Source organism: Epinephelus fuscoguttatus, linkage group LG18, assembly GCF_011397635.1.
Source record: "Epinephelus fuscoguttatus linkage group LG18, E.fuscoguttatus.final_Chr_v1".
NCBI lineage: Eukaryota > Metazoa > Chordata > Actinopteri > Perciformes > Serranidae > Epinephelus > Epinephelus fuscoguttatus.
This window is the reverse complement of record NC_064769.1, coordinates 5,396,192-5,408,187: the sequence shown is the minus strand read 5'-3', so window position 1 is coordinate 5,408,187 and position 11,996 is coordinate 5,396,192. Positions and strand designations below refer to the sequence as shown.

The following is an 11,996-nucleotide window of genomic DNA, read 5'->3' as shown; positions in this document are numbered from 1 at the left end:
GAAAGAGGATCAAGATTTAATAAAGCAGAGCAACGCGTTTAGCTTCATCAGGCTCATACTGAGAGCAGGAAGACCGTCATTTAAATAGGAAACAGCACTCTCAAATTTACATATATAATTGAACAACAAAAAAGAATCAAGATAATATACTAGTCCATACCCATTGGTAGCTTTGTCACCTTCTACCTGTGCCCATCCTCAATGCCTATGTGCAGTTTGACATAGATTGACCACATCAGTGAGCAGAAAAACGTGGGACAGACAGAATGACTGACTGACAGTTTCCGTGATTATGTACAGCATACCATACCATGACTTAGTCATACCAAAAATTAGGAAAAAAACAACAAACATTAGGCCACAGGGGGAGCCACAGTGACCGGTTGCATTTTAGCCATGTTTTAGCATTTTTCTGTTGTTATAGCGCCACCCAGTTGCCAATTAGAGTAAAATTTCTCCAGTCACCTTGAGGCGTCCTGTTCTACATATCTACCAAGTTTAGTAAAAATCGATATGGTGGTTAGGCCTAGATAAGAAATTATCTCTCTAGCGCCCCCATTTTGTTTGATGGGGTCAATAATGGAGGGGTCCTCTCAGATTATGTGTGGTCATATGCCTACAAAGTTGTGTGGTGATCGGTGAAACCCTTGAGATGTTATACACCTTTATGTGATGAGCTACGCCCTCGGCAATATTCATTGCCTTATAGAAGCTCAGTTTTAGTAAGTTTTCCAACTTTTGCCAAGAGGGAACTTTAGATATTGGTCCCTAGATTATGTTCACCAAGTTTCATGCAGATCGGTCAAACTTCCTAGGAAGAGATCAATTTTAAGTGTTTTTCAAAAAAATTTAAAATGGCAGAAAATCTATATAACTGGAAGTTATGGGTTTTTGAGGCAAATCTATTCCTCATGAGAAGAGGTATCTCTGGGCAAAGTTTCATGTCTCTACGACATAGGGGGCATGAGATATGCTCATTCAAAGTTTGCAATTTCAATCGGTTGCTTTAGCACCCCCCTTTTGCCAATTGATGTAATATTGCTTCATTGGCATCTTCCCATGACCCTCTACCACTGTGCCAAATTTCACATGGATTGACCAAGTCAGTGAGGAGAAAAACGTGGAACAGAGACACAGACAGACACACCCACAGACAAGACAGAGTTTTTGTCATTATATAGTAAGATACACTGTTTCACACTGTCAATTCACAGCGTTGTACTAATGTAGTGTCTTTATTTTGAAAGAGACTGCAAACTACATTTCCTGTGAAAACTGAAGGGTATCTTGAAAGCACACAATGCACGTAAAAGGCTGAAGTTGACAGTGTCCTAGACTGCCAACAGCTAAAGCACCCAGGGTACCTTGCATGTCATAACTTGACGGGGAAAGTCCACGAGCAAATGTCGATATGTGAAGTAAGAATGTGTTACACAAGTCAGTATAGTATGGGAACATGAATGTCTGTACAAAACTTCATGGTAATCCATTTAACAGCTGCTGAGATATTTCGACCGGAGTGGTGGATGGACCACCCAGGATCAGTGTCTTCTCTGTGGTTGATACAGATCAGCAACAGTCAGTAAGGATGTGTAAGTATATGCTCAATAATCATTTTGCCTCCGATAAATATATGATTTACTATTAAGTCAGGCTCCAAATTTAATTATCTATACAGTAATACAGCATATCCAGTAAGTTTTGGTTCACCTTAAATAATGACTTGAATTGCATAAATTTTACTTTTTCTAATTTCTATGTTCAGGAAATTACCACTGATGGCATTTTATTTTAAAATGCCACAATGATTAAAATTCTATGATAGACAAATACATTTTTGTGATGCTCTGATAAACTCTCTGTGTGTACTGTGTCATGGTCCAGCATTTTGTATGAGGAGCTTGAAAAAATGTGAACTATTTTGTGAAAATAAAGCCAAAGCTATTGTAAAATATTGCAATTAGGAAAGTTCACAAAATATGTTCCCTAGGCTCCTTATCTCAGCTCTGGTACATGTGAAGCATATGTGAAATCTTAACATCAACCTCATCATTTTGTGACTTGTCCATGTGTTGTGTCAGCAGTTATTTTCCTGCATTAAACACAGGGGGCAGCAGTGAGGTGGAAAATGTAACACTGGAAAACATACAGTATTTCAACAAGCCACTATTTCCATTACTAAAGCCAATTTATTGCTACTAATTCCGTCTGCCGAGGAGGTTATGTTTTCAGCGCACTTTGTTTGCAGCTGGATTATAGAAAAACTAAACTAAACTTGCAGCTGATCCAAGGGGGGCCAGATACACAAGATACTTTTCACTTTTGTGGACATTGCATGTTGAAACCTGGCAACATTCCTTTTTCCCTCACTAAATTTTGCATAACTTTGGAGCATTATTTGGCCCCTTTTCCAAGAAGAGAGCATTACTATGATAATTTAAATAGCTTTATCTTTAAAACTGAGGCAACTGTTGCTCACTGCTGCTTCTTCATACTTATTCATTCATTCATTCATTCATTCATTTCAACATTTGTCCACAGCCTCTCTTCTCCTTTCATTGTCTTGTTCTCTCTGTACCCTTACTTTCCCCTAATTTTGGTGAGGCATTTTGACTTTGCTAGTGAAGCTGCAGTCCACCTCACATGTTAACATTAACAGGGCTTGTGATTTCTGCACATTGCGCATCTGACCCATGCAAGGTGGACTGAACTATTCATAGCACCTGCAGGGTGTGGGAGCATCAGATGGCACATTGAAATGCGTTTTAATGAGAAAAATACATATATTTTTTATGTAAAGACATATACTTGTATTGTCACTCATTTAAGTTAGTAAGTAAATCGTTGTACTTGATCCAATGTAAAGACCTTTTCATGCCCATTTTGTAATTCATAAACACACCACATTTCCCAGCATTACCATTTTATTAAAAAGGACCAACAAGCTTTACTCCGGAGGACAAAATGCTGCTTTGATTCCAAAACTATTTACAATTAACATCATACACACTTTCACACACTACAAAAATGGACACGTTGTCACAGTATATACAGAATTTAAGACCCATGCTGCTTTCCACAAAGTCAAAAATCTGTATTTTTTCCCCCAAAGTGACACATATGCCACCTCCGTCCATCCTGCTATATTACTGTTCACTACAGTATCGGCCCAAATAATATTAATTCTGGAAATTAATGTTTTACATAGTGTGGGTCATCTTATATTTGAAGACAGGACAGTTACATATCCACAGCATTAGATTTTCTTAAAGAATGAAGAGAGTTACACTGGCTCCTACAGAGAGTGGGCACTATGGGAGGTTTGAGGCCTTACAGGAGAACACCACCTCCATTTAGAATTCAAATGTTATTGCCATGGTCTAGTAAGGTTTAATTAATATTTGTGAACATGATCTACTTTCTCTCAGAGCCAGAAACCAGAAAAGGAAGTCTCTAACTTGTGATGTCATAGGGTATAAAGTCTAGAGCTGCTCCACAGACAATGACTAGGAGCCTGATTTCATGGACGCAAACATGTTTTACTTTTTTAAAACACAAATGTGTTTTATTCTGTTGTAGTGTTTTCAGTTCTGACAAAGAAAATGTTCTCATGTACTCACAACATTCCTTTGGGTGCTCTCAGTGTCATCTAGAACATCTTTCACCATTGATTGTCTATGAAGCAGTTCTAGACTTTATACTTGAAGGCATCACAAATTTGAGTTTTAGCACTCTAGTTTTTGGATTTGGGAGAGAGCTGATCATGTTTACTGATATTTCTGGACTTTAATCCTTTAATCTTGCTGAGCTAACCAGTTCCCTCAAGTCCGCAGGACTGTAAGTGCATCTTGTAGGGTTAATCAGCTCTCACAGTGTTTAGTGAGCTCAGTCAAACGTGCAGGAGTTTCCCACAGCTCATGTAACATGTGTAACTGCCACAGGGGGTGTCTTCTTATAATCAGGGTGGTCTTAAATTTGGGCCGATGTGAACTGAACACGTAGGAGTGACATCAGTCCACTGAGTTGAAGATACTGACACAAGCTCTCAATTTGCAGTAGCTGGATTATATCCTTTTGGTCTATTAAATATAGCATTAATATAAACCGTCAGCTAATGAATTCCTGTTAACACCGTCCACTGCTTACTAGAGGACATAACACAGCGACAGATCTAAACACTGCAGAACAGTCATAAAAACTGATTCACTGAGCAACCTCAAAAGCTTTGGACAAAGCTAAATTACTAGGTGTCAAATCTTTTTGCGTGATCTTTAAAGTTATTGTCATTGTTGCAGTCTGAGTTTTTCTTTCAGAAAATTCACTCTTAGCTTGTTTTTCTTTACTCCCACTCAGGGGTACTGAAGTTGAAGATTTTAAAATTTCACAAATAGTAGCTTTAACCGACAGTAGCTGATTTCTAGTTATCATCTTGAACTGAACTGATAACGGAATCAAAATCTAAAATAAATCTCCGGAAATTTCCTTTTCGAAAAACAGATTTCTGTAAGTGGCTGTTCAGTAACCATTGTCAGAGAATGGAGGTATGATTTTACTTGTAGGGCCAACAGAGAGGGTTTAGCATCATGGCAGATTTTACACTTCAATCCACAGCAGTCACACAAACATCCTGAGATCAGTCCACTTTCTTTGGCTTACGATTCTTCCACATTACCACTGCAGTGAAGGTCCCTGTGGAGATGATAAGAGGAGTATAAACTTTGAATTAGACACAACACACATTGTCACACCTCATTGCCTTTTTTATGTAGCATTTAAAGGGGTCATCTCTGGCAGGCATGTGCACAGACAGACCCCAGGTGGTGCTCAAGCACCTGCCCTTTTGCTCTCTGTCTAGATAAGTGCCATTTTTTCAATTTCTTTTTCTAATTTAATATTCTAGTTTTTAAATTTGGCCTATGGCATCAATTCTCCATTAAAAGTGTATTGTAACACCTGTCAACCACATTTGAGATTTAATTGTGACCCATCTTCATGGACAGTCAAGTAAAGATAGTGTTTGCTCTAAGCCTCAGTATTGAAACTGTTGTCAGATTAAACTATTATAACTTCTCAATAACAGCCAAAGTCTGGCATAAAATCACACTGTCTCCCTCCAACTCTTTGGCTGATTCAGGTTCACCAACTGCCCAGTGCAGGCGGAGATAGACAGCGAATTGCTTTCCCACTTCCGCTTATCTTTAAAAACCAAACTTCAACTCAAAATAATGTTTAGATCTCCCATGCTGAAGCTCTGATAATTCATTTAAATAAACCTGACATGCGTTTTTTTCCTGCACATACTTTGTGCCAAGAGTGCAGAGAAGGAGAGGAGGAGCACAAAGCTGCAGCCGCTGCAGGCATCTCTTCTCTGGGATTCTTTCAGAATATCTGAAGCTTATTTAGAGGATAATTTTAAATATTAGTACGTGACTATTAAATGAAATCACCACAGTTTTCTCGAATTCACAAACTTTATTGTTAACAAATTCTTAGACGGTCAGTTAAGTTTTTTAAAACGTGAATTTAATTTTATTTCTGAACCAACAAGAAATAAAGTATTTAGCTGGATCACATGTTAAATTAAAGGGGTCTGATGAGAAAGTGACAACAAGAGAAAATATAAAATAAGCCCTGTATTTAAGGCCCCAAGAAAAGTACCATGTTTGCAGGAAGCTGAATTCCTTCTCTTCAGCACTCTGGTAACTTCCTATCTAACAGTAGAAATCATCCTCAGTGTGTTGGTGTGTCAGAGCAGCTTCTACTCTGTACATCCAGAACCATTTAAATCTCACTGCAGAACGTGGTCCTTCATTTTTACACACACGTGTTGACTCAGCAGACAACATGAAATAAGACAAGTTGATCTACAGGGGAATAAATATTTGAAAGCAGTACAGAATGCCTAAGAGTATTACTGCCTTATATCCCATTATATTTTGATTTTGATTTGTCACCTGCAGTCTGAATTTTGTTTTCCTTTACATACATAAATACATTTCCACCATAAATTGATGCAGAAAAGTTCACCAGAATGCAGGAAATGAGGTGTTTCAGGCTCAAAATTTCCTGGGGGAGGACCCCCACACCCCACCACTTAATATGTGACCCCTCGATGTGTAAATGGAATGACACCCTTGTCTGCATCACCGTATGCTACCCTTTTGTTTTTGCTTGAGCACCTGCCCCAAAAAAATGTCTGTGCACGTACTGATCCCCAGAGTGAATATTTCAATGTGAAAACTTGGGTGTGTGCCTTGTTTGGGAATACATAAAGTCTACTCACCTATACAGAGGAGCAGTATTACTGCTGCAATACCAGGCAGGATGACTGAGTACTCCCGAGGAAGAAAATATTTATGCAGTACATGATCACTGTCCACGAAAGGCTGAAAAAGAACAAAATACCACATCATACATTTAATTTAAGGAATTTTCTTAAAAATGGTTTTAAAAGACTGGCATTGCTCTTAATGTTATAACAAGTAGTTTTGCATGTAATAATATTCTACGACGGTAGAAGCTTTCAGGTGGTGGCTTTGATCCATTTTAGAAAATCAGATATCACTGCAGGGTGCACTGCAAAAGTTTGCTTACCTGAGTGACTCTGACAGGACAATATATGACCTCCTCCTTTTGGTTGTTTTTTTAACTGTACTGTGTTGTATGGGGCTGTGACAATTAGGTTGAATATATTTACTGTCATAGGCATTTATCTACTTGATTGTGCTCTGTCTGCAGTTTAGTCTAATCGTGTATTGTTCTTGTGGTGCTAGTAGACTTAGAATCTGATTGCAGGCTGTTCTGTTAAAAGCATCAGGTAAATAAATGTAATGTGATGTAACGTACTGGTTGGACAGAGCAGAAAGATTTGGGAAGACAAGCTTTAAAGTCTGAAGACCTGCATGTAATTGAAATGAAGTTTAATCTTCTAAAGGTGCTGAAGCAAGCCCTCTGTTGAAATGAGTGTTGATAACTGAGATATCAGGGACAGAAACAGAACCTACCAGAATAATGACCCAGACAGAGTAGTATGTAAACAGCAGCAGGCTGAAGACAACTAGACTCATGCCAACTGCTTGATCCACTCCTGTAGCCTGAAAATAAAAATAAAAAACTGAACAGAAGGCATTTGCACATTGGGGATGTGGGGAGTGTATGTTGCACGCATGACTAAAATCCCAACCAAATTATCTGAAAAGTTCTCAGGTGCTACTGGCAGCATTTAAAATGTGTTTTTTAATTATAGGCATACTCCAACAATAAGCTGTAATTTTGCACTTCCATGAAGTCGAGGTACAGTTTGAAGGCAAGAGACAGATAAAAAAGAATAGTTAAAAACCAAAGAGGCAGAGGCTGGGATATCTTGAATTTTAGTTTCTATCAAGCTATATCTCATATGATGCATCATGCAATCAAAAAAAAAATCCAAGCCTATTAAATAATCCTATCATGCACCATTCTCTGTTTTAACCAAATTCATCAACCGTGGTGACATCATTAGGGATTGTTTTTTAGACTCTATGAGTCTGTTTACACCTGGTATTAACATTTGTTTCAGTGATCCAAATACAAGTAGACAGCTCAGCACATCATGTGTCTCCAGCTGGCCACTCATGTTCACATTTTGTTACTGCCAGTGTTAATTTTGCTGACAAAAACAATGGCGATTACCTTTTTTTTCCCACGATGACAATACAATGACGAGCTAAAATAGATCTTGATTATAAAAACTAAGATGAAATCCATGTTTCATTTTTGTTGTCGAGACAAGACGTGACGAAAATGTTTATGGTGGACATTGGAAGCCGAGAACAGCCGTGCTTGTAATTATCTGATAGGAGGCTCAGTTATCTGTGAGTGTAGTGTGACACATTAGCATTTACACTACAAAAAAAAAAAAAAAAAAGATATGTGGTCAAATGTGTTCCAGACCAGCTCGGCGGTTAGTTTGAGTATTCAGTACACAATGCATCTTGGTGGTTGTTTACACTTTTAGTGTGTTGACTTGTAACTGGATCACCCAAACACATGTGAACACCAGGTGTAAACAGGCACTATAATGTCCCACAGACGGCATCATAAAACTGTTTTCACAGGCTGAGCTGTGCTCCTCCTGATTAGTAAACTGACCTTTATGTTTATAGTGGCTCTTTAAAAAAAAACAAACATTGTGTAATAGTTTGTGTGTAAAGTTTTTGGGCCTGTCACACATGACAAGAGCAGTAGCAGGGCTTTGAAACTACTATTGTTTGGGTCATCTGTTTGAAGAAGTACAGTAAAGTGTGGTAGTGCAGTCCATGGGAGAGATAATGCTTGGGAGATAGCACATCAGGCTGTTTTACATATCTGCACTTTGGATGAGTCTGGAAGCCAAACAGGTAACACCAGTCAACCACTCTATGTAAGGCATAGGAGACTGATTATTCGGTTGATTTTCCAAAATAACCTCCATTAAACTAAGTTAAGACTTAACTTGTCGCTCTCTGTTTTGTCTCTCCATAATTGCCGTTCAAAACTGTTCACCCTCCACTGACTGGGGACGGAAGGGTTTTACAGATTAAGATGGTTTGACAGGCGACCTAACTGCAGCGGCAGCTCTCATACTTCAAGGTGTGCTTTGTACAGACAGCCGAGCCAAACTCCATTCAAATATCTATAAGTTAACAGCTGATTGCTTATTAGCAACTTTACACATGTCACACAACATCGGTTACTTGACGTTTAAAAATGAACAATGCTTCAGTGTAAATTCGGCGTAAAGCATTCAGAGAGGCTTGCAAACTGTTTACATAAAACCTGTTAACGTTAGTTTATATGAATGACTGGCGCAGGAACATTTGGGGGATAATAACCTTTTTAAAGTTTACAGAATCGTGAAAGTAACATTTGCTGTTGTACATGTACACTAAAGCGGAGACGAAAGGCTGATTTTAATTAATTTCAAATAACTACCAAGCTAACATAGCTGTCTTTAACATGTGTCTCTTAACCGGGAAGACTGACTTAGCTATAGCAGCTAACTAAGCGTAAACTGGCGTTGCTTTGTTACCAAATAAAATATGCCCCAAAATGTCAGTCTACCATTTCATGGGTTACATTTTGCCTCCAAGAGACGCCTTTAATTCATTAGTTTAGGTTTAATCAGCTTATCTTTCTTACCATTTCTGTTTGCTGACGTTTCCTGATGTTCTTCTTCCTGTTGAAAAATCCAGCTGACAAGACGCATCTGAGGGTCTCTGCTGCCCCCTGCTGGAGGAGCTGCAAAACACACGTCAGAAAGATAATAGAGCTACTGGAACTCCAAGTGGGTATGTAGGCCTGTGTACTTGTATGTATTTGAAATCTTCCACTGCTGTTACATGCATGATCAGTTTATAAATCTAACCTTTTATGTTTTATTTGCAGTTATTATAATATGTATGTCAAGTTTAGGTCCTTGACAGTAATGTCACTTACTATATTCAAGCAATCTGTTGGGCTGAGAGTGACACATCCAAATACCTTTTGGAATTAAGTTTGCTATGTATAGAATGAAACAGCAGGGTGTACTGCATGTGCATACAACATTTTATGACACAGAGGCAGTTTGTATAATAAGGTATGGGTTAAATCAGTGATCAGTAAGATAAAACCAAAAAATACCAAAGCACACTGCTTTGCACAAATTAAAAAGCCTCTAATAAATGGGCTTAAAGGCTTTTTAATTCTTGCAAAGCAGTGTGCTTTTGTATCAAAAATCAAAGTAAGTCTAACATCGACCCCTTTTTGGTCCCATGTGTCATTGGATCCAAACAGCACCAGTTTTTTGATACCTGGAAGTATGAAGTAGCTCTCCTTGGCCACTCTACTTGGGCTGTTAGAGATTTTCATGAGCAGGGTTTATATTAGGATGTTGTACATTTAAACCTTATGATACAGTCATATAGTAATTCTATTATTATATGGTAGTTTTTATTACAAGTGCACTTAGATAAGCTCTCATTAAATGTCAAAAAAAAAAAAAAAATTCATTATATTTGCATCAAGTAGCAGAAGGTATGATGGAGACCATGCCAGAGTATTAATAGATAGTCACTGGGGAATCATCAGGAAATTCTGAAGTTTTTTTTTAAATGTTTCTAGTTTATTAATATTATGTTATTCCATGGCTTATCCTTATTTTATATTTATGGTAACATTGCTTGAGTAAATATACCCCTCAATTCTGCATAAACTTTATTTGCTACAAAAATGATTTGTAAGTTTGGCAATTTAGATGTAATGCGGCCTCTGTTCCACTGTTCAGGAAAATTTACCATCTTTCAGTATATGATATTAACATTCATCAGATATGTGTGTTTATATATGGTCATACCTTCTTCTCTACAGTCATCGTTTAGCAATTTCTTTCAATTTACTTCCCAAATTTATTCATATAATACTATACTATATAATACTAGTTAATCAGCTCCACCATCCTTTCTACAAAACTAAACATGGCCATTACTCACTTAGATATGGTGGTGTACAGATCTGGAACACCAAAGCACATGTTGTCAAGAGCTCTTTATCCTTTGAACATTTTGAAATATTATCATTACATTTAATTCCTAAAGTTGAATTATTTCTTGACTTGTATATAAATATATCTTTCCCCCTTTTTTCCCTCTGCATGGTGTTCTATGTATTTCTTGGTTTTTAATTGGATTGTTTTTCACTGACTACTCAGCGTGCTTTGTTTTGTTATCTATTTTCTGTTGTATTTTTTTGTATAATGGCAGTTTGGTTCTTTCGTTTACTTTTCTCCCTTTTTTGTCATTGTCTGTTTTTCTCTTTAAGTTGAGGCAAGTATGTCTGTATAAGCCTGTCTTTTTTTTTAGATAGTCTTTTTACTATTTGGATTTTTTGCAGTTTTATGTGTGTGCAAAAAAAAAATAAAATAAAATAAAATTTGGCAAGAAACACCTACCATGTAAAAACAGCATTCTTCTGAAGGCAGCAAAATCAATGTTATTTCTAAACATTATCACAACCCATAGAACACTATTCAGTCATACATTAATGCTGCCTATATATTATTATATTATATTGTTAAAAATACACACATCACACAGTGGCCATTTCCTAATACTCTGTAGTTAGATTACATTCATTTTGAGCAGTGGTGGAAGAAGTCCTCAGATCTTTTACTTAAATAAAAGTAGTATAACCAGAGTGTAAAAATACTCTGCATTACTTTAATTGAAGTAAATAAGTATTCGCATAAAGAAAATATGTACAAAAAATAAGTACAAAAAAACAGAAGCACTCAATGCAGAATTGCCCATTTTAGAATGATATATTTTATCAGATTATAATTGGTGATGCATTAATGTGTAAGCATCACTAATGTTGCAGTTTGTAAAGGCTGGGTTTATTTCAACTACTGTATACTGCCTGGTAGGTTAATCCATAATAATACATCAAAATAAAATTATAATATCATCAGATAAAAGTAGTGGAGTAAAAAGTACAATATTGGCCTCTTAAATGTAGTGGAGTACAGTATGAAGTGGTATAAATGGAAATATGCAAGTTAAGTATGCAACAAGTACCTCAAATCTTTATTTTACAATGTATGTACGTAGGTACATTCCACCACTGATTTAGAGTGTAATGGTTCATTTTTGACCATGAGAACCATAGTTTGAAAAGAAAAATAATAACCCAATGTCATTTACTAGATTTTTCCAGAGCTTTCACCTGCATCTTCCTGTCTTCCTCAGCTGTGGGCTGTGAAAAACTCATTAAAAGTTTCAGAAAAAAGCTAGTTAGTGGACCTCAAGTTATGTTTTTTCATAATTATTATTATCTTGTCAAAGTAGATTACCATTACCATTTTACCATGCTGTGGCGCCCAGTAGTAAAATAGTCTTCCCAGATATGTCTGATCTGTCATTTCTTTTCTAATAACCCACTATTTTATGTTATTATTGTTTATATGAGTATGATTTGGTTTAACATTTAAAAAGGCACTT

The 11,996-nt window shown here is 36.9% G+C and overlaps 1 protein-coding gene across 1 annotated transcript; it reads right to left on the bottom strand.

Moving 5' to 3' along the window:
• Window positions 1–2,906: 2,906 nt before the first annotated feature.
• On the bottom strand, window positions 2,907–9,225 carry dpm2 (dolichyl-phosphate mannosyltransferase subunit 2, regulatory). Its single transcript, XM_049604165.1, has 4 exons — window positions 9,160–9,225; window positions 7,005–7,094; window positions 6,284–6,386; window positions 2,907–4,689 (listed from the first exon to the last, which is right to left on the bottom strand). Exons 1-4 carry the CDS (start codon window positions 9,160–9,162, stop codon window positions 4,634–4,636), a joined length of 252 nt encoding a protein of 83 aa, XP_049460122.1. The 5' UTR covers window positions 9,163–9,225; the 3' UTR covers window positions 2,907–4,633.
• Between the last annotated feature and the right edge of the window lie 2,771 nt (window positions 9,226–11,996).